This window comes from Photinus pyralis, unplaced genomic scaffold, assembly GCF_008802855.1.
Source record: "Photinus pyralis isolate 1611_PpyrPB1 unplaced genomic scaffold, Ppyr1.3 Ppyr1.4_LG6, whole genome shotgun sequence".
NCBI lineage: Eukaryota > Metazoa > Arthropoda > Insecta > Coleoptera > Lampyridae > Photinus > Photinus pyralis.
The window spans coordinates 27,100,907-27,125,403 of record NW_022170663.1 but is presented as its reverse complement, the minus strand read 5'-3'; the positions used below and the strand labels follow the sequence as shown (position 1 = coordinate 27,125,403).

Genomic DNA, 24,497 nt, shown 5'->3' with positions numbered 1-24,497 from the left:
GTAGAATAGGTAGTATCTCCGACGGCATCGAGTCTCACACAAATTCAAAGCAAATAAAACCCCCGCCCGGCCCTGCATACCTAATCCATCCTCTGAGGTTCCCCCGCATCGCATACCTTCAGTCTTCGTTTGTGTGTCGAGTCGACCGCTACGTACCACTCCGCTTTCAACCGTGTTGTTCATTAGATAAATAGGTTAATATGCCTAAGCACAGCCGTAAACGGCAACATTCTCGTAGTCGATCTAGAGAACGGGAAAATCGGCGTTTAGGAAAACGATTGGCCGAAATGCAGAGACAATTAGATGAAATTAGTAGTCGGGAAAAATGGCAACGTTTGGAGAGTATGGAGAGCTCTAGAGACGATGTTGCCGGAGAAGCGAGTGCATATTTTTCACCGTAATTAGTAGTCGGGAAAAATGGCAACGTTTGGAAAGTATGGAGAGCTCTAGAGACGATGTTGCCGGAGAAGCGAGTGCATATTTTTCACCGTATGATAGTGATTTGTCGCCTCGCCACTCTGTTCGTGAAACAGTTAGGGTGGATGTCCACCAGTTAAACAGTAAGTACCAAATTGTACGTTTTTGGTGACGTACATTTTAAAGTGTATGTTTTTGGCAACATACATACTTGTTGTTTTTGGGGACAACATAATATTTTGAGTATGTTTTTGGTAACATACTTACCTACATTAATTTGTTGTTTTTGGTGACAACATACTTTAATGTTCAAAGTACCTATGTTTTTGGTAACATAAGTACATATATATATTTGTTGGTTTTTGGTGGCCTTTGTTTATTTTTAGTGAAAAAATAAACTTAATTTTGAAATTATGTTTTTGGCAACATATTTTTTGTACAACCTGCATGTATTTGTTGTTCGAGACATGATATTATGTGTTTTTGATAACACTTTAATATGCTTATTGTTCTGATTCTGTTTTAATACAAATTAGAAATTAACATGTCTCTTTTATTGCTTCAGATGATTCTGAACAGCAAGAAAATAATCCTCAGCCCCCGATCGTGCAATCAGAGGAAGCAAAAGGAAAATCTTTGAGTTCTGAGGTTTTGCAGATACTTGGCGATGAGCCAATAATTAAGACCGTCTTAGGACCTCCAATTTATGAGGCAGTAGTCCCTCGCTGGAGTAATATTTTACAGAATGGTTTAAGTGAGGAGAATATTCAAGTTCTTCTCCAAAAACATATAATACCCGAAAATTTTAAGTCTCTGGAGGTACCTCAGTTAAATCCCGAGGTTAAGGCAGCCTTAACTGCTCAAATACTTCGCAGAGATGAGCGCCTGGTGCGAAAACAGCAGTTTGTGACTGCAAGCATATCAGCAATTTCCCAAGCCTTAACTTTGATGCTAGCTGAAGAAGGGGGGGGCAACAACGTATATATGCAATACCTAAGTAATGCTGGCCGCCTATTGTGTCATTTACACCGTCTTGACACCATGACACGCAAAGATCTTATTTCTATAAATTTGAATAAGGATCTAAAAGATACGCTCTCTGCTGCGCCTACTGATAATTTTTTGTTTGGTCAAGCATTGGAAGAACGAGTAAAGGCTGCAAAAAACCTGGAAAAGTCAAGCGAGGAACTTAAGCAGGTTAAGCCGGAAACTGCTAAGAAACCTGTCAGTCGCACTCATTTAAACTCCAGGGGTCCAGCTCAGTTGCAGGGGAGCACCCGAGCTGGACAATATTACAAGAGACCTCATCCCTACCAACGCCAACAGCAGAAGAACCATCCAGATCAACGGACGGGAAGGAAGCCGAGGGAACTGCCCAAAACACAGATAGAGAGGTTCCGTCGACGTCGACGGTAAAGCAAGGGGTTAGTAGTGTATATGCCGGTAGATTAAAATATTTTGTAAATAAGTGGCATGAAATTACTAATGACAAATTTATTTTATCATATATTCAAGGTTATAGGTTGCCTTTTATTAAAAAGCCTATTCAAAAATATGGTTTTGTAAAAAATGGTAAATGGTCTGGTTCGGAAAAAAGTTCCATTAATTCGTCTATTGAAGACCTTTTAAAAATTGGAGCTATTAGTAAAGTAACACCATGTAAAAATCAGTATGCTTCAAAAATATTTTTAGTTCCGAAACCAGATGGAAGTCATAGGTTAATCTTAAATCTAAAATCTTTAAACAAATTTTTAAAAACTACACATTTTAAAATGGAGGATCATAAAACTGTGACTAAACTTATTCAAAAAGGCTCTTTTATGGCAACATTAGACCTTAAGGACGCCTACCATTTAATTCCAATTTTTAAACAACATAAAAAATATTTAAGATTTTATTTCAATAGTCAGCTCTATGAATATAATTGTCTACCTTTTGGTTTAAACTCTGCTCCCTTAGTATTCACCAAGATCATGAAACCAATACTAGCCTATTTAAGGAGCAGAAATCACACATGTGTACTATTTTTGGACGATTTTTTGCTATTTGGTAATTCCCAAACGGAGTGCCATAATAATATCATGTCGACTATCAAATTATTACAAAACTTGGGTTTTATTGTTAATTACAAAAAAAAGTGTATTATGTCCCTCAACTTGTGTTCGATATTTAGGATTTTTATATAATTCTACAACAATGACTGTTTCGCTACCTGAGGAAAAAATTTTTAAAGTTTTAAAATTGCTAAGAAAATTTTCAAATTCTCGAAATTGTCGAATAAGGGAATTTGCTAGATTTCTTGGTACTCTTTGTTCCATTTGTCCTGCAGTTAAATATGGTTGGGTTTATACCAAACTTTTTGAGCGTGAAAAATTCTTAGCTTTAAAAAAATCTGCAGGCAATTTTAATGCAAAAATGGAAATATCCTCTATACTCAAAGAAGATTTTAAATGGTGGCTAACAAATTTATCTACAGCTAATAATTCGATTAAAAAAGATTCTTATTGTATGGAAGTTTTTTCTGATGCTTCGAATACTGGTTGGGGAGGATATTGTAATGGGGAAAGAATACATGGTTTTTGGACCGAAAGTGAAAAAACTTATCATATAAATTATTTGGAGCTAAAAGCGGTTTATTTGGTTTTAAAACATTTTGCTAAAAATGCTTCAGATTGCAATATATTATTCCGAGTTGACAATACAACTGCCATGGCTTATATTAATAAGATGGGAAGTGTACAGCACCAATCCCTAAATAAATTATCTCGTATTATTTGGCAATGGTGCGAGGGTAAAAATATCTATTTATATGCCAGTTATATAAAGTCTAAAGACAATTTTGAAGCAGATGCACAATCCAGACTTAAATTATCCAAGGAAACCGAATGGGAAATAAGCAACTTGGTGTTTAAAGATATAATATCCACTTTTGGGAAACCAGAAGTTGATCTCTTTGCTTCAAAAATGAATGCTAAATGCAAAAAGTTTGTATCATGGTTGGGAGGTTCAGAATGCATAGCAGTGGACGCTTTTACGATAAAATGGAACAAGTTTTTCTTTTATGCTTTTCCGCCATTTTCTGTTATTCTTCGTGCTTTGCAAAAAATAAAAGGGGAAAAAGCTAGAGGAATTGTCGTTGTGCCCTTCTGGACATCCCAGCCATGGTACCCACTTTTTACATCATTATTAGAATCAACACCTTTAGTTTTCGAGGCTAACGAACGTTTACTCTCTTTTAGGAACGTGCCTCATCCACTTTGGCGAAAAATTTCCCTGGTGGCAGGAGTGTTATCCTCCAAGCCCTGAGAGCTGGTTCAGTACCTGAAGAAGCTCTAGAAATTTGCTTAGCCTCCATTACTACCTCTACAATTCAACAATATAATTCAGGTCTTAAACTGTGGTGGCAATTTAGAAAATCTCGAAACATGAATGTTTATTCAGCCTCTGTTCCAGATATTTTAAAATTTTTTACTACTCAATTTAAAAAGGGAGCTACTCATACGTCTTTAAATTCATTTAGAGCAGCTCTTACTCAAATTTTGGGGCCAGAATTAACTTCTGATTTTAGAATTAAGAGATTTTTTAAAGGGGTCCATAGTCTAAGACCTACTGCTCCCAGATACAATTACACATGGGACCCCTCTATTGTTTTGACATATGTTAAATCTATGTCTAATGAAACATTAAGCCTTCAAGACCTCACATATAAATTAGCAATCCTTATTGCCTTGGCTACTGGTCAAAGAGTACAGACTTTAGCCAACATAGAAGTTGAAAATATTATTATAAATGAAAACAGAGTTGAGGTTAAAATACCTAAAAAACTTAAAACTTCAACCAAAGGTCGCATTCAACCTACTCTTCTTTTGCCTTTCTTTAATCAAGATAAGAAAATTTGTCCAGCTAGAACCTTAATTGAGTATTTAAATAAAACCAAAAATTTAAGACAGACGTCAAAAAATCTTTTTATCACCTTTAAGAAACCTCATAAAGATGTCACTTCTCAAACAATTTCTAGATGGTTAAAGGTGATTCTAAGGAAGAGTGGGTTGGATACGAACCAATTTACAGCTCATAGTACTCGCCATGCTGCGACATCCGCAGCTGCGCGAAAGGGAGTACCTTATGACTCTATTCGACTTGCAGCTGGCTGGTCGGAGAAATCCTCTGTTTTTGCCAATCATTATAACAGACCTTTGCTTCAAAAAGACAATTTTGCAACGACTGTTCTTAGTTGTTAGTATTATGATGAGTTTTTATCTTTAAGTTTCTTGTTTCTAATGCTAGTATAGGAAAATATTTTCCAGATTTGTTATTTATCATATTAAATAGGTACATTTTTATTAAGATATAAGTTATCTTGAAAAATAAATGTATAACCATATTATGTTGTTGCCATCCTTAGAATTAATGTTTATGTACATATCAATTCTAAGTGTGTGCCTAATATTATTCTGTTCGGTATGTTTAATTATTATTAATATAACATGTTTCCAATGAAAATTGTTGCAACTTGCTTTAAATAGCTACCTATTCTACTTATTTACGAGACAAGGCTGAAATATAATTAACAGATCAAACGAACTTACCTAAGTGAAGTTCGATCTGGATTATATGAAGCCTTGTCGAAGTAAATAAGTCCCTTCCCTACCCTATTATTTATTTCCCTTGGTTGCAACAATGTAGCTTTGAAGAAGACTGAAGGTATGCGATGCGGGGGAACCTCAGAGGATGGATTAGGTATGCAGGGCCGGGCGGGGTTTTTATTTGCTGTGAATTTGTGTGAGACTCGATGCCATCGGAGATACTACCTATTCTACTTATTTACTTCGACAAGGCTTCATATAATCCAGATCGAACTTCACTTAGGTAAGTTCGTTTGATCTGTTAATTTTCAGTGCACTTTAACCTGCATTTTTCCTTGCACAACAATCCAGAGTTTATTTCTTTTTGTGGCACAACCTTTCCCGTTTGAGACAAATATTCTTCTCCCTTTGCCCCGGCCATTGCAGCTTTCCGTCTTTTCCACTGATCCGGATTCCTAAGACGACGTCTCGAAGTCTTCTCTTTTAACTCAAATAACTTCTTCTTCACAGTTTGTCTTTTTACTTCAAAAACCCGGTCTTCTGCTACTTCTGTGTTTCCCATTTCACTATCAGCAGTAACATGGTCTATGAGTGCAGCATCTTCGGGAGTTTTTGAGTACCTCATTGGATCATTATTTCTTTGCGATAATAATTTTTCACGAATGTTAGTCAGCACCTCATTATCCGAGTCATCGCTTGATTCTCCATCGGGAAAGTATTCGCTCCCAGACGTTGCATCTTCGTCAGTTAAATAATCATCCATATTTGATCTTGATGGTTGAAAACCATAATCGCCTATAACAGTACTACCGTAATACCTAGGTACTCTTAAACCTATTTTTTGTGTTGCATGATGTAGAAATATAGGTAAGTATAGATGTAAATGTTTACCTTTATTCCTATTGGATACATCTGAATTTTCAGGGCGATTGGTGATGTTATCAGTTGAGAAATCTTTACTGGTACTAGGAAAATGACATACCTACTTCTAAAAATGATAAACATATAAAAAGTGTATAGTTATCATACTCGGAGAACTCACCCACATTCTTTTCTAAAACACAAAAGTTGCTCGAAGTACTACTTAAGTTTTCACTCTTATCATTTTGTTTATTCAAATTCAAGCCTAAAATTGTTAAAAAGTAATGGAAACCTGATATGATATAATGCAATCATTTTATTCCTATACCTTCCTGTAGTGTAGCCGGTGGCTGCTTTTGCGTATTTAGAAGCTCTAAAATGTATTTTCCTCTAGACATTATTTTAAAACTGCAAGTACATCATCACAAACAAAGTGCAACACTTTCACAAATCTTTACACATAACCTATTCAAGCGCGATGGTGGAAGTAAAACTTTCTACTAACAGTGGATGAAGGTGTTATGTTTGACGTTAAGTACATAACACCTTTATCCACTGTGGAACCATAAAAACAGTGGAACATAACACCTTCATCATTAAAAATATCAGCTATTCACCATATTTGGACTTCAAACTGATTAACAAATGAAAGAATAGCATGTTTAATATCACTAGAACGCAGAAAGTCAATTTTTAAAAAAATGTTACATGACACCCACAGAATAAGACCTTCACAGAACAGAAACATAAATGGCGCTAAATTGTCACTGATTACAGCGTTTCCCGTGGTTGTACGGAGAACTATTTATCGCAGACTCAAATATTTTTTTGCAAAACCTGTAATTTTGCTCGTTACAGGAAATATTTTTACCGTCGATTTTATACGTACACAGGTTTTCCACATGTCAATTTTGACTTTTGAAAGATTTAAAATATGAACAAGTTATGTGACCGTAAAAAGTGTTGTGTGTCGGATTGTAACAATAAAATATCAAAAAGGCATCGTTTCCCACATTTTGAAACAGCTTGTTTTGTGCTTGAAACGCGAAGAGGGTTGAAATGTGCTGTTATTTCTTTCCTTTTGCAATTTATGCAAGGTATGTAACAGGTACAAATTGACGCAGAATTATTACCAACTGTACCTATAGGCGCAAAAGGGTGTAGACTTGAGTTTTATATTTATATAGATGTAGATACTTATATTGTAATTCGTTTTAGATAATTCAACAACTTCCACCCTCGCTTCTCAAGTAACCAGTAAGCACCAGGATCAAGTTAACATTTGTTGTCAAAAACTTGTGTGACAATTCAACTCATGTATAAAAAATCGCATAAGCCGCAGTGAAATTGTCACTTTGACAGCGGCAAAAGTTACCTGCAACTTTTCCAGCGACAAATGCACTAGTGGTTTTTTCACTTATTCATTTTCGAACCAATTATCGCATTATCCTTTCCCATATGACTAGTTTGACGTCTGTCAGTAATTGATTAGTTATGTGAATTTCTTGTTCGTTAAATTGTCCTGCCGAATTACACTCGAAGTTTGTATTTAAACCGAGTAAATTTGTGTTGTTGCAATTCAAATCTGTTGCCTTTTAGCAATTGAACTCGAAAAACTGTCAACCTAAAAATGCTCCACCTGCGGTGTCGCATTTTTATTAGTTGACAGTTTTTCTCGTCTAATTGCTAGGCAACAGATTTTCATTACCTAAACAACCCAAATTTACTCGGTAAAATACAACCCTCTTGTGCAATTATAAGTGACAATTCAACTCATGTATAAAAAATCACATAAGCCGCAGTGTAATTGTCACTTTGACAGCGGCAAAAGTTACCTGCAACTTTTCCAGCGACAACTGCACTAGTGGTTTTTTCACTTATTCATTTTCGAACCAATAATCGCATTATCCTTACCCATATGACTAGTTTGACGTCTGTCAATAATTGATTAGTTTGGTGAATTTCTTGTTCGTTAAATTCTCCTGCCGAATTACACTCGAGGTTTGTATTTAAACCGAATAAATTTGGGTTGTGGCAATTCAAATCTGTTTCCTTTTAGCAATTGGACTCGAAAAACTGTCAACCTAAATTAGTTGACAGTTTTTCTCGTCTAATTGCTAGGCAACAGATTTTCATTACCTAAACAACCCAAATTTACTCGGTAAAATACAAACCTCTTGTGCAATTATAAGTGACAATTTGCTGAAACGGTTTTATCACCTCTTGGAACAAAAAATTTAGTTCTAAAGATATTTTTTAACAAAAATATGTAGTCCAAACAGCAATTAAAACCAAATATTTCGTAGGACAACTCGTTACGTAAGGATCTTTTTGCAAAGTGTTAACTTCTACAAAGCGTAAGTTGCACTTACTTCTGAGTTTTATATGTAATTTGTAAACATGTAATTTAAGATGTCTGTGTTAAATAATGTAATGTGATTGTATCTAAATATACTTGCAATTTAACAACTGTGTATTCTTTATCTATATTTGTTATTTAGATCGAATTAGGGAAATTACTTCATGGATTTAGAAGCTAGTCACCAGATGGCGCTACTCTGATTTTGATGCTTTAGTTTACAGTACACCCACCAGGGTCCGCCAAAATACCATACAAATTTGTAACATTGCTGTTTCTATTCTGAGAAGGCCGTATTCTGTGATGACACCTTTATCCACTTGTGTCTTCAATTGTATTTGAGAATAGTAAAATGTATTTGAGAAAACAACAAATGTAGTTCAGAATAATGATTTGTATTTGAGAAGGCATCAAATGAATTTGAGAGTAGTAAATTGTATTCAAGAAATGGTAAAATTAAGCATTTGAGAATCAATAATACAAAATCACATGTATAACATAGCCTGATGCTGCTGCTGCTACTGTTGCGGGACTACATACAGTAGCGGAATTATAAAAATTTGATTCTTAATTATAATTCATTAGGAATAATATTACATTCTAAAATACAATAAAATTAAATGATACTTTCTCAAATACAATTGACTATTCTCAAATACATTTGATGTTTTCTCAAACCCAACTGACTATTCTCATCTACTTTGACGTTTTCTCAAATACAAGTAACAATTCTCAAATACAATTTACAACTTCTCGAATAAAAGTGGAAAAGGTGTAGACCGCGCATAGCCCAAGTTGTATGTTGTCAACATGGTAGGCCACCCACCGAACTCGTAAAGGCAAGAACTCTCGCGCTCCAATTTTCACTATTTGTTTTTGCTGGGATTATATCGCTGAACTGGGCTAGTTTTTCAGTATTTTTTAACATTTCTTTGCTGAATCGAAAGCGCACACTTTCTAGACACATAATGTTCTCAAAAAAATTTTATAAATGGGAATAATGAAATAAATGTAATCTAGTGTAAATGTTCGTATAAGGTTTTTTTACCGGATAGTTACATCTAAGTATAGTTATGTAGAATGGAATGGAAAAAGCAGAAAAGCGCAAGAATATTTTGAGAAACAATTTTTGCGATAGTGTAACAGAGATATGAATTTGTTTAGTCGGCGTCTTTGTTGTACGTCGCGCAGAAATCTCACCGGATGTAATTTGTTTTTGGCACTTCAAGATCATATCATCGTCATATATATCATAATCATGTCCTGCAGGCTGCAGTGAATGAATTTAATACTGAAGGTATTCTTTACAACACGTATTCATTACGAAAATAAGAAAATAAACGAAGCAGATGTGAGAATTAGACATTTATACAACAAATGAGTATTGTTTAAAAGCCAATAAACATTTTTATATCGATAAGCACATTTCATTTTACCATTGAATAAAATTTTTATGCAATAATTGTAGTTATTTCGACTGGTTATATGTAGGATCTTGCTAAACTAGTTCGCGCTTTGCCATTACGAGTATGATGTGTTGCCTAAACATGTTGGCATCACTCTTTTATACGCGAGTAGCATTGTATGCGCGGTCTAGGTAAAACAAGTCTCTGTCGCCAATGTACACGCGGCCTTAGGGGTAAACGAATCGAAAACAACGAAACGCCATTGTCATTGTCAAATCACAAATGTCATTTTGTGTCGGATAGATAGAAGCTAATTTCGGTAATGTGAATGTGCTATTTTGTGTAAAAAGATCGAAACTACCGGTTTTTAGAGCGTTGAGTGAATTAATTGAAGATGTACTCAACAAGCGATTCGCCAAGTTCGCAAAGTTATAACAACCAGCAGCAGTGGCCCTTAAATCCAGCAGCATACCAAAATACACCAAACGATCAAATAGATTGGGCTGCCTTAGCCCAACAATGGATTATTATGAAAGAAGTCGGTCCGCCAGTTCCCGAGCAACTGCTAACGCCTCCTCCACCACCAAAGATCAACTCAGTTACGAAAGAAAATGCTTTTGAAGGAGGTGAAGCGCCTATGGAAGTCGAAAAAGACGATGATGCTCAGAAACCTAATTGGAATGAAAATAATTCAACAGAATCGTGGGAATGGAATCAACAACAAAGTTGGGGATGGAATAATACTTGGTCGAATGCTTCATCAGTTCCTTCGCCAGTTGCCAGTGCTTCAAAGGCGCCTTTACTTCCTACTCCGTCGACATTCAATCAATTTTCTAATTCGAATGAAAACAGCAATAATTACGGAAGGTATGTGCTTATACATTTTTCTCAAAAAATTCATCGCTCCTTATTATGATAAAATTACTTACCTTTTATCTCGCCTTTTATTCTTGGTATTTTGACCTAACCTAGGTTTTTGAAGTTAATCTATAAATTACCTTCTGTTACTCCTGCTTTTAAGCTCAAATGGGTAAGTACCCATTTTACAAGTCCGTAGGTGTTCTTGGAAATCAAATTATTGGACCGATATTCCTAGAAAGAAATTGAACAGAGGAGAGCTTTGACAGAGAATGTAAACAAAAAATTTTTCTAAAAAGTATACACCATGGCCTGTATGAATAAAAAGAAGCATATGCTTATACTTGCAAAATTCAAAGTAAATACTCGTAAGTGCCCCTTCACACTGGGCTGCTCAGCAGCTCTGCACTGCGTCCTGTCCCATGGCTAACCATGTTATTTTACATTTCCGCTGATTTTTAACGTCATCCTAGCCCTAGTTATTAATTTCATGTTACAGAATGCATGGGACTCTGCGCTTAAAGTCAAAGTATTTTTAAGGGAGAGCATTACGTTTTCCATTAAAATATAATGTAATTTTGGGCATTGACCAGTTTTTCAGGAATTTGGTTGCCTGCATAACTTATTGCTGAACCTTTCTGGTAGTGTTACTTATTCTCTATTTGATGTAATCACGTAAATATGTACTTTCTTTTGTACGCTGCGGAATAAATCAATTACTATTATTATAATTTTTGACTTGCACAAGTGTAGTTTACATGGAGCAATCTTTGTATTTCAGTTACAACAGAAGTTCCAGTGAGTATACTGGTGGATATTGGACTGCAAGTGGCAGCAAAGGGAAACCGCACAATAAACGGTACAGCAAAGTAAATGTTTCCACGCGTCCGACAACCTCATCCCCTTCGATTGATCCGGTCATGTTGGATGCTACAAAACGCAAACAACTACCTGCTTGGATCCGTGAAGGTTTGGAAAAAATGGAAAGAGACAAACAGAAGCAAATAGAAAGAGAACGTGTAAAGCAGGAGAAGCAAGAGATTAATGAGAAATCATTGTTTAATGAAAAAGAAGCTTTGGAAATTATCAAGTCTACAGTTAAGGAGAGGGAGAGAAGTAAATTTGTAAGTCCTTGCCATTACAAGTGCTTAATAATGTAAAGTACTGCCGTTGTAGGATAGCGATGGGGAAGATTCACCTGTTGAGGCTGACAATGGAGACATTGAGGGCATTTCTACTGAAAGTGTACAACTAACACAAGAAGAATTGGTAAATATATATGTTAACAGTCACAAATATATAACAAACAGTTTAAGATGATGAAGGTGCGACGGACGATGACGGAAATTTTATTAAAAGTTACGAATCAAGAAATACGGGCGGTATGTAAAGAAGAATTTCAAAGACAGTTAAGGAAAAGCAAAGGTATTTATTATCAGTTCATGTGGTGTTAAAAATTGATTTAACTTGATGACGATACATAGTTATTGTTTAAAGCGTTGAATTTGTGAGATTGTTAGCAGGATGAACGGAGCTAATGTGTTTATTTAATAAACTTCAGCTTCAGATCAACGTGTATCCGCACCCAGCGGAACCAATGCTCGCGGCAAACTCGGTAAGTTGCGCGCGCAAAGCGATTCATTCTTAATTTTTAACTATTTGAGCAGTAATTTTTTGGGTTATATTTTAACAAAAGTCAATATATTATTAAATAAATATGATATTGGTTACATTATTTTGATGGGTGTTCTATTCAGGTGGGCATTCAAACTTAATTTGGAGTTGAGTGTTTGTTCCAGGCACTTCACTTCATGCGTCCACTGATGTAGGTGTTGAATAGCGTCAGGTTTGTGCATGGTACTATTTTCTTTTTCATTGTAAAGAGTACTGTATCTGCTTTTGCAGTATTGATCTTTAGATCTTCTACCAAGTACTATCTCTCCAATACTTTTATGAGTTTTTTCCGAGGTTTTGTCATTAGAACTTCAAAACTCCCTTCAATTATTATTACGATATCAACATCTCTGATTGAAGCAACCTTTGTTGTCAAAAAGTTATTGTTAGGCACGTAGGAGTGGGAATAAAACACCTGCTTGTGGACGCCCCCTGGGCATCGATTCCCGAAGTTAGTCGATATGCTCCGTGATGTGGATGTGATGTGACCGGATGCCATGACGTCACGATCGTATACGATAGAGATAAGTTCAAGTTTAGCTGCATTCCTGAATCGTGGACAAACTTTATGCGTTAACCAATCACAGACAAGAATTGAACTGTCATTTGTCAGTTTTGTATTTTGTTTTGTTTTTGCATTATGGGTACTGTTATTAATAACCAGAAAATCCTAGAACAATTCCATGTTTTATTTCACAGAAAATATGTGAATGTATAGGTTAGGACACTGAATAACCCCTAGCAAAACAGCTGCAAAATCCGTCCTGTAGACCTGTTGTTGCGTTCGATTAACTTATCGCTCGATGTGGTAGGTTCGAGAATGCAGTCATATTCACGTTCACATCAAGGTCAGTAGATCTTCGGGAATCGACGCCCTGGTCGGTGAACGTTTTGAAGATATTAAGTTCTTTTTTTTTTCATTCGATAGCTTACATACCTCTGGCACCTCGACCAAGAAAAATCTTGACAATTGATGTGGGAATGCGCAGACTGCGCAATGCCCTTTTTAGCGCATTTCCACAAAAATAAAAAAAAAATGCGCTGTTGTGGCCACTTTACCCGTCCGTCCGGCTGTCCGTCCGTCCGTCCGTCCGCTACATTTGCGACGCTACTAGTTCTTTATCTTAAGAGCTATCGTTCTACTTTTTTCGCTATTTGGTTCGTTATGGTGTCGAGGCTTGCACCAAGGAAGGAATTTTTTCTGCGTTTATTGCTAAAAAAGTTATTGTAAAAAAACCAACAAACCGTTTTGTACATATTCCATAATTTTACACTTTTGCCGTTTATTAACCATCCTAGAGATCATTTATAATTTTGTATTGTTGTCTGTCGTCTGTCTGTTGGTCTGTCCGTCTGTTCCTGTACCTGTCTGTCCCTCTATCTGTCCGTGTGCACAATAATTTTGTTTGCTTTTGCTTTGCTTTTACATCTCCGTTAGTTATGAACTGAAATGAAATTCAATATGGGCATAGCCTTAGCCATATAATACGCAATGCCAAAAGTTGAGTCGAATCGATTCAAAATTCACAGTGCCCTTTTCGCATCTCGGCCATTTATAAACCGAATTGCCAACTTTTTTTCTTATAAAAGTATTTGAATGAAATTTGATACATAGGCACTTGGAATAAAGGAAAATCTAACGCCAGTTTCAAAATTTGGTTTTGCGCATGCGCAGTGCGAACTTTTTTATTTATGGAAGAATTTAAATGAAATTTGATACATAGGCGCTTGGAATAAAGGAAAATCAAATGCCAGTTTCAAAATTTGTTTTTGCGCATGCACAGTGCCAACTTCTTTATTTATGGAAGAATTAAAATGAAATGTGATACATAGGCACTTGGAATAAAGGAAAATCTAACGCCAGTTTCAAAATTTGGTTTTGCGCATGCGCAGTGTCAACTTTTGTATTTATGGAAGCATTTAAATGAAATTTGATACATAGGTGCTTGGAATGAAGGAAAATCTAGCGCCAGTTTAAAAATTTTATTTTGTCCATGCGCAGTGCCAACTTTTTTTATCTATGGAAGCATTTAAGTGAAATTTGATACTTTGGCGCTTGGAACAAAGGAAAATCTAACATTAGTTTCAAAATGTAGGTTTGCGCATGCGCAGTTCCAACTTTCTTATTTAGAAAAGCATTGAAATGAAATTCTTCTTATAAACTGAAATTGAAGTAGCACGTCAAAAATGGATTGCCCATGTGCAACGCTATCTTTCATATTTGTGGTCGGATTTTTACGATTTTAACAGAAGTTGCATCTTACAAATGGGAAATGAATGCAAGTGGAAATGCGCTTTATGTAAATCGTTTACGATTCCTTTTTAACTTGTTTATTTATTGAGATAATTGTTTGAAATGTTAAAATACTTCTTATAAAAGCAAGTATATCGCATATAATAAAAATCAGGTGTGCGCATGCGCAGGCTGCGAAATTCTAACTTTCTTATTTATAGAAATATTTCTTTAAAATTTTAAGATACTTCTAGTAAAAGTTAACGTATCTCATACTGTAGACACTAGGTGTGCGCATATGCAATGATAACTTTCTTATTTATAGAGATATTTTTTTGAAATTTAAACCAGAGATACTTCTAGTAAAGAAAAACGTATGGCCTTTTGGAAAATACTGATCACTGCACGGAAAATGCGCCAAAGTTACTCGCCTTAGGCGAAAACCTTTGTACTTGTCTTTTTTGTCCTCTACCTCATTTCGTAAAATTCAATACGGCGGCCATAAGGAATAAGGAAATAGTACCCAGTAACTTCTACATCTAGCGTGTTATGGAAATTCTTATAACAAATTCAAATTCTGCGTAAAAAAAGTGCCCATAGAAGGTGCTAACGGGAACCGTCTATTTCCGACCGTTTTCCCAAGGGCGCAAACGTAACTTGCTTTGGTTGCCTGGTTTTAGTGACAATTTATATCTCTCCCATTTCACGGCAGGGGAAAGAGTGCTTGCGTCCGAGCGCTGCTTTACCTGTCCTTTGCTTGTTGCCTAAGAGACGACCTTGGATATCTCCTGGTCCGTTATTTTTTGCGTCTACGCTTTCCTTTTCTGCGTGCGCTTGAAATACGGATCATACTTGACGCCCTTTCTTTGGCATTAAGTGTTGGACACTTAATCCACGATTTTGAAGAGTGATCACATTAAAAGTGTTTTGTTATACATATTTAATAATATATTGACTTTTGTTATATATTATATCTGTACTCTATATGGTTCTATTTTAATCTGTTAGGTACAGATTTTTTATTATGCATTTGCGCATGTTTCATTGTTAACTTTTACATACAAAATATCAAGCGGCGTGTTTTATTCAAGAATTTAATACAATACAATTTTAGTTTTGTTATCCATGAGTGTCATACATTTCCACAGAAATATAAATGTAGAATGAATTAGCAAAATAGTAGCAACTTTTCGTTTGGTATGATGCTTAATACTGAAATACAAAAAATGAGTATCAGGTTTTGGTTATTTACAGAAACAAATTTAATAGAACCCCCTGTACAAGTTACATGCTGCGTGTATAAATAGGATTTGCAAACGACCAATGAGGGAAAGTAATAATGATTGGATACGGTAGGAAGTGCCTATATTTATGTAATGGTATCTTTTGCAAAGGGAAAATGTATCACACTAATTCAATATATAGATTTCCGCAATACTTAAACACACGAATTTAGTAAACATTATTAATTTGTCCTCTTCTCTCAGGAAATTCGTCATAAGCAAAATTCATGTTTAGGAAAATTTAGTTGCAGGGGAAGGTGCTTTAGACCGGGTTTTTTGCGGAACGAGTTTTCTTTGAGGCTAAATATTCAAGAGATTATGTTAAGGTGCACTAAATGGTCTTGTGGGCCAGAATACAAATAACAGTGAAGTGAATTTAGTTACCTGGTTGAGTGCTCCAATGAAAATTTATTTAATATGACAGGCAGTAGAAAATAAATATTGCCAAACTTTGGTGGATGGTGGTGGCATCTGTAATATTCTGTTAAAGTTACAGAAAAATTTAGGTTTTTGGTTTTATTTTAAGGCGTTCGTGCAGTAACGGTCAAGTCGCGCGACCCGGTCACCCTGGCCTAATAAAAACATTGTGTTCAAATGTACACCGTGCATGTGAATGAATGAGCGCGCACTAGCAGTACACTAGTAAATTGGTCATGAAGAATCGCTGGAAAATATTTTCAAGTTTTATAAATGACCAGAAGAGGGCGTAACTGCCATCTTAAATTTTAACATTGCATTTTCTTTAAATGTTGCATAAGCAAAAAAAATTTTTCACATTATTAAAGAGAACCAGGTTATCTACCATTTTCGTAAAAACAAAAAGTCAATTGTTTCAAAAACAAAGATGGTGTGGGGCGTTCAATTGTTTTTGCAATAACCTGCTTTAACTTCTTAACCGTTTGACCGATTTTAATAAATTTGGTATGGTTGAAAAGAGCATTCCTTGGGGAATGAGAATTAACCAAAATAGAGTTAATTTAGTTGAATCCTTCTTCGCTAGGGGGCTAGTTTTGACACTTATGACCCAAAATCCTTAAAAAAACAAATGGAATGATATGACTTTTTCTTTATGAAAAAGTAGCTAAATAACATCCAAAGAGGCCAGTGAAAACCGTTTTTCAAAATCCCGTTCCTAACCTCAAATATTGGGAAAATGAGATTAATTAATTAATTAATAAAAATGCTTAAATTGTATCTTATTTCACGTATTTCCGGTATTTGTCGATGGCGCGAAAGATTGTTTGGAAAAGCACCCTACACTTTTAGGTAGGCCTTGGAAAATTAAACAAATGAAACACGATGCATTATAAAATAATAACAGCCATAATTTGTAAATTATTCTGCTGTGTTTACCTTCAGAAAGTGCATTTTTTTGAATTTGTAATCTTTTCTAAAATGCCGATTTCTAACCAAGAAGCATTTAATATGCTGCCGATACATTTTGAGTATTTTAAAAATGCGACCATCGCTGCCCATATCTTCTATTTGCGTTATCCGAATCGACCACGAACCATCGCCGCCAGCATATTAAATGCTTCTGGGTTAGAAATCGGCATTTTAGAAAAGATTACAAATTCAAAAAACTGCACTTTCTGAATGTGTAAACACAGCCGAGAACACAGCAGAATAATTTACAAATTACGGCTGTTATTTTTTATAAGTGTTTTATACAAAAGTTTCTTTTATAAAGACTGTTAAATGATATGCCGTTTTCAAAAAACGTGTATGATGTCTAGTAAAAAAAAGTTATTGGACCTAACATAATTTTTTTTAATGGAACACTCTCGGGAATACCTTGTATATTTTAATGTAAAAAGAGAGCATATTAAACTTTAGTTTCAAAAAAGATTAAATAAAAATTCAAAAAATTCAATAAAAATCTTTTTTAATCCATATTGAATTCTTTGAACTGTTTGTGTTAATTTTTTTTGAAAAGAAACTTTAATGTCTATCTTTTTAGAGTGAATTATATACAGGGTGCACTTATTTTGAAAACGTACATTATTCAACAATTATTAATATAAAGAAATTTCTGTAATAAACATTTTTTTTGTATTTCTTTCTTAACTAAGAAAATACAAGATCATTCTGAAATTGACATTTTTTGATTTTCCCCCATATCTCTTTAGCGAGCAAATATTTTCAAATTTTAATTTTGCAACTTTAAGTTTGACATAACGCCTGTACTACTTTTTTTTATAGCACTAACAATTACAGAGATACCCTATACAAGCATCGAAAATGAAACAAGCCGTCTATTGCGTTAAATGTTTGACGCACTACTATAGTTTTTAAGTTTTGAAACATTCTGAAGATGGTTTACAGTATTATAAAGAAGATTTATGCTAATTTGTAATGTGTATGTCTCGGTTTATGTATATTTCTGTAAATAACTCTGATCTGTGACATCATTTTTTTTCATGATCATAGTCGTAATGTAAAATTTGCTACTATAATGCTTTTCACAGTGTGAAGAAAAACGAAATACATTTTTGCTGTTAGTTGCACTTACGCATGCAATGCAACTACTGCACTCACGTGACAATAATTTAAATGCCCAAATTTTAATAACGGAGAACGAGACATTTGTTTAAGGTAGTTTAAATGGCAAAATTTTGCATAACAGTTCTTCCTCGAGTTGTTCATATCACTTTTCACTGTGAAATGCGTTTGCTAATTTAGACTGCTTGTCTTTGGAAAGTATTAGCAGTGGTGGTAGTATGCATAAAATCTGACTATTTTTGCAGAAAGCAATGTGTGATTTTACACTATACTGGTTCCAAACTTTGAGGACTGTATGAAAAGATCAAAAAGTGTCTTAAGTAAGGCATCAGTGTTAATGAATTCAATATCGTAGAGTTCTTAAAATTGCAGTGAAAGTCGGTAGATTTATTAGTCGATCCCCTATTACCACTATTTCATTTTTTATATCCTCTACAATACGCCCTGCAGTCTTTAATTTAATTTTATATTAAAGAAGCTGAGTTCAAGGAAGTAATTGTGAGTGAATTTATAGTATATTTAACATTTAACCATGCAATAAATCATATTTTAAGAAATGCATTTTAGTGGTTGAGAATATGACGTAAATTCAATTACGTGATTTATTTGTGTACAATGAATTTATAACGGTCCTTAAATAGATTGATTTATAACAGTTAATAATTATTTATCACTTATTTGTACTCACATTTGTAACACGAGCGCGAATTTCACTATTTATCACTTCAGCATTCGATTTCATTCTTTGTCGACGGTGAGTAATCCTTGTATGCGACTTGACGGCGCCTTGATGTCGCTTTAGAAAATGCGTTATAATAATAGAAATGGCTGCTATGGGACTTAAACTAACTAGTCCTAGGGCATCAACGAACTTAACGACCTTCAATGAATTCAGTAGTATCGATTCCTTACTGATCACCAATGAGATATCATTTCTTTTGTTTCTTAAGGGGGGCATCTAGTAGCGGTCGGCTAAACGGGAAAATCGCGACTATACGAGAATTTACAAGGAAATACAGCAAAACAAGAATAATCATTGAATGCGCTCCCGAAGGCTGAGCGGCGTTTAACAATTTTTATCCGAGAAAACAACACCATAATGGCGAAAATTGCCGCTACACAAGCAAGAATTAAATTTTTAGTTGAACAATATGCCGATTCTTAGTCGTTCCTAGTCACCCCCCTTGATATCCAAAAGCACTGGCTCGGACTGGTGTACAAGTGGGTCACAATGTATCTTATTATACCGGGTGAATATTTTAAAACCGCACATAGGCAATTAACATAGGAAAAACGTTTTTTGCAGATCGTTGCTACCCATGTTAACTTAAGATTGTTTATAATGACACCAATCGAAAGAAGATTTTTTTTCTCATCTAATGATCTACGAATTACTTTATTTTCAGGTGTATTTCTCATTAGTTTATCAAAAATTCGGCAATAACTCCAATTAGCAAAATCATGTTAAGCCATGGAAATTTCCTAAAGAATTGAAAAAGGTTTTCACACAGACGGAATGAGACGCTCATTAAAACGCACGGAAAACAATAATCGCGTACCCGCTGTAAACGTTGTTGATTATAAATACTTTTTCCTCAGTCAACCGCATTTTACAAAAAAATTAATGCCACTTGTCATAAAATAAACTGATATTGATTTTGACTTTTGAATTTGCTTTTTGTCTTACTAGTCATGGCTTAACATGATTTTGGTAAGTGGATTTATTCCGAATTTTTGATAAAATAGTGAGAAATATACCTGAAAAGGAACTAATTCGTATATCATTAGATGAGGAAACAAATCTTCTTTCGATTGGTGCCATTATAGATCTTCTACGTTAGCATGGGGAGCAACTATCTACAAAAAACCATTTTCCCATGTTAATTCTCTATGTTCGGTTTGGGAATATTCACCCGGTATAGTATTTTCAGCACAGCTTTGTGAATAATGAGATCATTGTTGTACAAATTTTAGTGTAAAGTTAGCTGTTCTAAAGAATTTAGGCTAGCCTTACACACATCGACTGTTCGCCGTGCGTCGCGAACGGCGGGGTGCCATGCATTCCTCAAACATGCCGTAAACAGAACGGCGCGTGCCGTGGGGTAAATAAACGGCGTAATTGCCTGCACCCCCACAGCGGTGTTCTTCAAGATCGACGATTTCGAGAAAGCCTTGTGTATATATTTGATTGAAAAAATAAAGAAAAATGCGACGAAATAGAGCTGTATGCGTACACCTACCACTGGCGCATTTGTCACTCAATTTGTTAAGTTAAGAAGTGACGAGAACAAATTTTTTCTTAACTCTTTGAATGTCTGTCTGTCTGCGCAACGTTGGTCTTTCCCTGAATAGAAAGCATGTGGCGATTCAGTGTTGCGCACTAGTGAAAGGTTGGAATTCGATACGTCTGAGTTGATACATTTATTCATCAGATATCAAAAATCACGGCGCACGGCCAAAAGTCGATGTGCATAAGGCTCGCTTTACTTTTAATAATGTCGTGAATATGTACCCCATTATAATCAATATACTGTAATATTTATTAAGAAGTAGACATAGAGATTTACGTGTAATGTTTTTCTCTATGTCTACTTTTAAATGACAATATCTCCAATGCCTAATTTTATGCAACCAAAATAACAAATAAAGATCTGGCTGTCATATTAATTAATTTGAATGTTGTTGCTTTCACTTCACAGAAAATAAATCTCTTACTCTCTTTAAACTGTTACCCGCACTATACCAATTGACAATATCAACTTTTTCTTCAGTGACATGGAATACATCGTAGACGAACGAAAAAAAAATACGGAAGCCAAGGCAACAATATTCAAATTAATTAATAAAATTAATAATGACAGCTAGATCTTTTATTTGTTTTAGGAAGTTATTTTGGTTGCATAATACCTATTTGTGTATTAAGAGCGCATCAATTTGCGCTAGAATTACACACAAGATTTTGTCTACAATCTAATCGAGCAGTTCACATATTTCCAAAAATTAAATTTTTCTCTCAAATGAAAGATGTCTTTTGCTGGTTGTCATTGGATACTCTGAGCAATGCATATTTGATTTATAGTTAATAATTGGGAGAGCCAGCGTTTTTTTTTATTTAAGCGACAAACTGACATTCCTCGAAAAAGATTACGTTTGCGTTGTCAAATACGAGCGCAAAAGTTTACTTTGGGTATCGATTGTACCTAGAAAAAATTATTTGTAAGTGGTAATTCCTAATCAGTTATCCACAAAGCTACATTGAAGATACTATAGAACAAAGTAGCATGCTTTCTGCTCAAATATAGTCGTTTTCACTAAAGATGTGTATCACGTCATTAGTTTGTGAATTAATTTGCAACTGTCCTAATAGTTACTACCTCTTTTGCATTATGGGTTGATATGTAGTAGAGAATAAAGTACCACTTTTTCAAATTGATGTATAGAGTGTTACAAATAACATTGGGTCAGGTGAACTATGATACATTCACCTCGGTTCTGATGACTGATGGAATCTAGAGATTTGAATAGCTAAGATACAAAAAAAGATCTAATCAAGTTTCTTAGGTATGTCAATCAACCCAACTGATGTTGAACTATTATGGTACAACCGGTAACTATTTTTTTTTCACCAATAAGCATCTTCCATTTTTGAAATTATATCATTCCACGATCATTCAAACTATACTCCAACTACATTCGGTAAATTAATTAACATTTATTCTCCACTCTGTTATGCAATCATTTTATTTACAGAACAATTGTTATTGGACATTCTAACGGAGAAAATCGATATATTTTAGGTTCTTATTGCAAGACTGTAATTGCCTTGGTTTAATTAATCACTCATATGACGTAGCACGCTTCTAATAACATTTTTTGTTAGGACTGGGTATGTACGGCGATTCAGGCAGCAGCAGCGAAAATAGTGATGATGATTATGAACACTCAAGAAACAACTCAGATGCAGAATTAAAGGTACAGGTTATCTCTTACCAAATAAATAGTATACTATTAAAGTTCACTTCAAGGACGCCATTAAGAGGAAAAAAGCTGAATTCTCAAAAACGGAACGAGAAATTGAAGCAAGATTAGCGGCGGCGGAGAAACATCTCGATGACAGTAGAGCAGGAACTCCCAAGGCTGACAGCAGTGACTCACAGGTAGACGCAAAATTTCAAGGTCAGTAATACAACTACACTCGTTTCCAGAAAAGATTGTCTAAATTTCCTGTGCTCTTTATCGTGTTTGAAAGTAAATGATTACATTTTTGCAGGCTATAAGGCAAAAGTGAGCAAAGAAGTATCTCCGAAACAATTGTATAAGCGTCATAAATCACGTAGGGAGTCGAGTAGTTCTTCAGACGATAGTGACACCGGTTCGGAAGGTAAAAAAATGAATAGATCGAGGAATTCTTCGAGTTCCGAAAGTAATTCAAAATACTCGAAAACAAGAACTAGGCATTTAAAGAGTCGCAATAAAAGTCGATCTCCAGAACAAAAGAGGAAGAGTAAAATGAGAAGTTCCGATGCAAAATTGAAATATTCGGAATCGTCCAATTCCAAAGCAAGCAGCGTAAGGTCAAGGAAATCGAGATCGAAATCACCCGATAGTAGAAGAAGAAAATCGCGATCGCCAGATAGATCGCGACATAATATGTATAAAAGTTATTACTCTAAGAGATCACGGTCAAAATCTAGTACGGATTCGAACCGCTCCAGATCATACACTAGATCACATAGATCTAGCTCCAGAAGCAGGCGTTCTAGATCCCATAGTCGGTCTGAGCGTAGCCACCGGTCGAGATCTCATTCTCGTTCAGAAAGGTCACGAAGATCCCGTTCGGGTTCTAGAAGTACAATACAGAGTAGCAAAGCTCATTCCCGGCGTAAATCAACTTCTTACAGTCCAGAAGTGCGTCACAGGCGTAGGTTACGATCTCGTAGTAGCAGCAGGGGTAAGAGATCAAACAGACACTAAGAGGCACCGATACATTGCAGGTTGTATTTTTGATTAGTTTATTTTTTAGACTTAACTGCTAATCTAACCATTTTTTTACTTCCAAAAATTCAAGGAGGTTATGTTTTGAAGAGTAACTTACATAATTTTTTAGACAAATTCAATAAGGTACAATCCCTAAACAAAAGGCATTATTTTTTTATGTATTTGCATCTGCTTTACTTTGATTAAGAAAAAATGTGCACACATTCACCAATAACGGTTTATGATTATATTATATTTATATAATTATATTATATTATATCATTACAATTATATTAATAAACGACGACAATTCAAACGATATAAGGATGTACAGCAATTGACTTAAATTATCATATGAATGCGCGCATGGATATGCAATATTTAGGCGTTCAAATTTTTACAAATAAAGCAAGATAAACTTTTTCTTGAAGATACTCTTCAAATCGCCTCCCAGTTCAATTTCATTTATGCTGTTTTTAATTTTTTTGCTACTTAAAAAAGTTCAGTACGTTTTTATCTATGCATTTTGTTTGCATTTCTAATGTATCATTAATAATGTAAGCCTGAAAAAGCTAAATCTCACATTATTTGATACATTTTTTTTGTAAACAATCTTTTAATGAACATGTTTTTGTTTTTAGATTACAGATAGTCATCTTCACATCTTGGAAAATATTATCAAATTGCTAATAATTAGCTATTGATATTTCTGTTAACGTTATTATATTGATTCACTATATGTGATATTAATATGAATATTAAAAATCAAAAGCTGTTCTGAAGTACCTAAGTACTGCTACCTCAAGTAGTCTGAACAGAGCTCAAAAATTCTAAGCTTATCTATTACTTTGTACATTGTTTAAGCAATTATTTAAATGAGTTGTAAATAAATTATTTGAATCTTAAATGTATCTTATTATTTTTGTGATTCTCTATAAGACTAACCTAGTAAATAGAAAATTTTCCGCAGTGAAAATGTACACATGGGTAGATTATCTCAAATATTTTCCATCATTTGATAAATTTTGGTAAAATTGGTATTTTAGGGGTACCATAGAATTTCTGTAGATTACAGTAACTTTAAAAAAGAAGTTTCCCCATTCAGGATTTTTGTCTAAATCATTCCTATCAATGGGGCCCACTTATTTAACCACTAACCAGGTTGAAGGAATACAAAAAATAATAGTTTATATAGACAACAAGAACTAGCAATACCATTTCACTATAACTTGAGGTCTGCGAGAATGATTGCAGATAGTTTAAGAATACGGTTGAAAATACATTAGAGGAGCAATTATTGCGGTCTTAAGGTTAAAGAGTTTGGAGACCCCTGATTTAGAT

The 24,497-nt window shown here is 34.7% G+C and overlaps 2 protein-coding genes and 1 long non-coding RNA gene across 4 annotated transcripts; 2 read left to right on the top strand and 1 right to left on the bottom strand.

Annotated features, from left to right (window-relative positions):
- Nucleotides 1-73: 73 nt before the first annotated feature.
- LOC116174204 lies at nucleotides 74-3,789 on the top strand. Its single transcript, XM_031492084.1, has 4 exons — nucleotides 74-365; nucleotides 458-560; nucleotides 983-1,841; nucleotides 3,657-3,789. Exons 1-3 carry the CDS (start codon nucleotides 201-203, stop codon nucleotides 1,831-1,833), a joined length of 1,119 nt encoding a protein of 372 aa, XP_031347944.1. The 5' UTR covers nucleotides 74-200; the 3' UTR covers nucleotides 1,834-1,841; nucleotides 3,657-3,789.
- A 1,428-nt stretch (nucleotides 3,790-5,217) lies between these two features.
- On the bottom strand, nucleotides 5,218-6,565 carry LOC116174241. Its single transcript, XR_004146065.1, has 4 exons — nucleotides 6,193-6,565; nucleotides 6,046-6,129; nucleotides 5,895-5,991; nucleotides 5,218-5,798 (listed from the first exon to the last, which is right to left on the bottom strand). It is a non-coding gene; the product is annotated as an uncharacterized LOC116174241 (long non-coding RNA).
- Nucleotides 6,566-9,863: 3,298 nt separating this feature from the next.
- LOC116172920 (arginine/serine-rich protein PNISR-like) lies at nucleotides 9,864-24,063 on the top strand. 2 transcript variants are annotated; one of them, XM_031490196.1, is made up of 9 exons: nucleotides 9,864-9,948; nucleotides 10,001-10,496; nucleotides 11,269-11,611; nucleotides 11,664-11,756; nucleotides 11,804-11,912; nucleotides 12,049-12,102; nucleotides 22,060-22,151; nucleotides 22,205-22,355; nucleotides 22,450-23,751. In XM_031490196.1, the coding sequence occupies exons 2-9, from the start codon at nucleotides 10,024-10,026 to the stop codon at nucleotides 23,151-23,153; spliced, it is 2,019 nt and encodes a 672-aa protein (XP_031346056.1). In that variant the 5' UTR covers nucleotides 9,864-9,948; nucleotides 10,001-10,023; the 3' UTR covers nucleotides 23,154-23,751. The 2 variants fall into 2 exon arrangements, with proteins under 2 accessions (XP_031346056.1, XP_031346057.1); XM_031490197.1 differs by adding an exon at nucleotides 23,798-24,063 and having other exon boundaries at nucleotides 9,904-10,496; nucleotides 22,450-23,173.
- The last annotated feature ends 434 nt before the right edge of the window (nucleotides 24,064-24,497 follow it).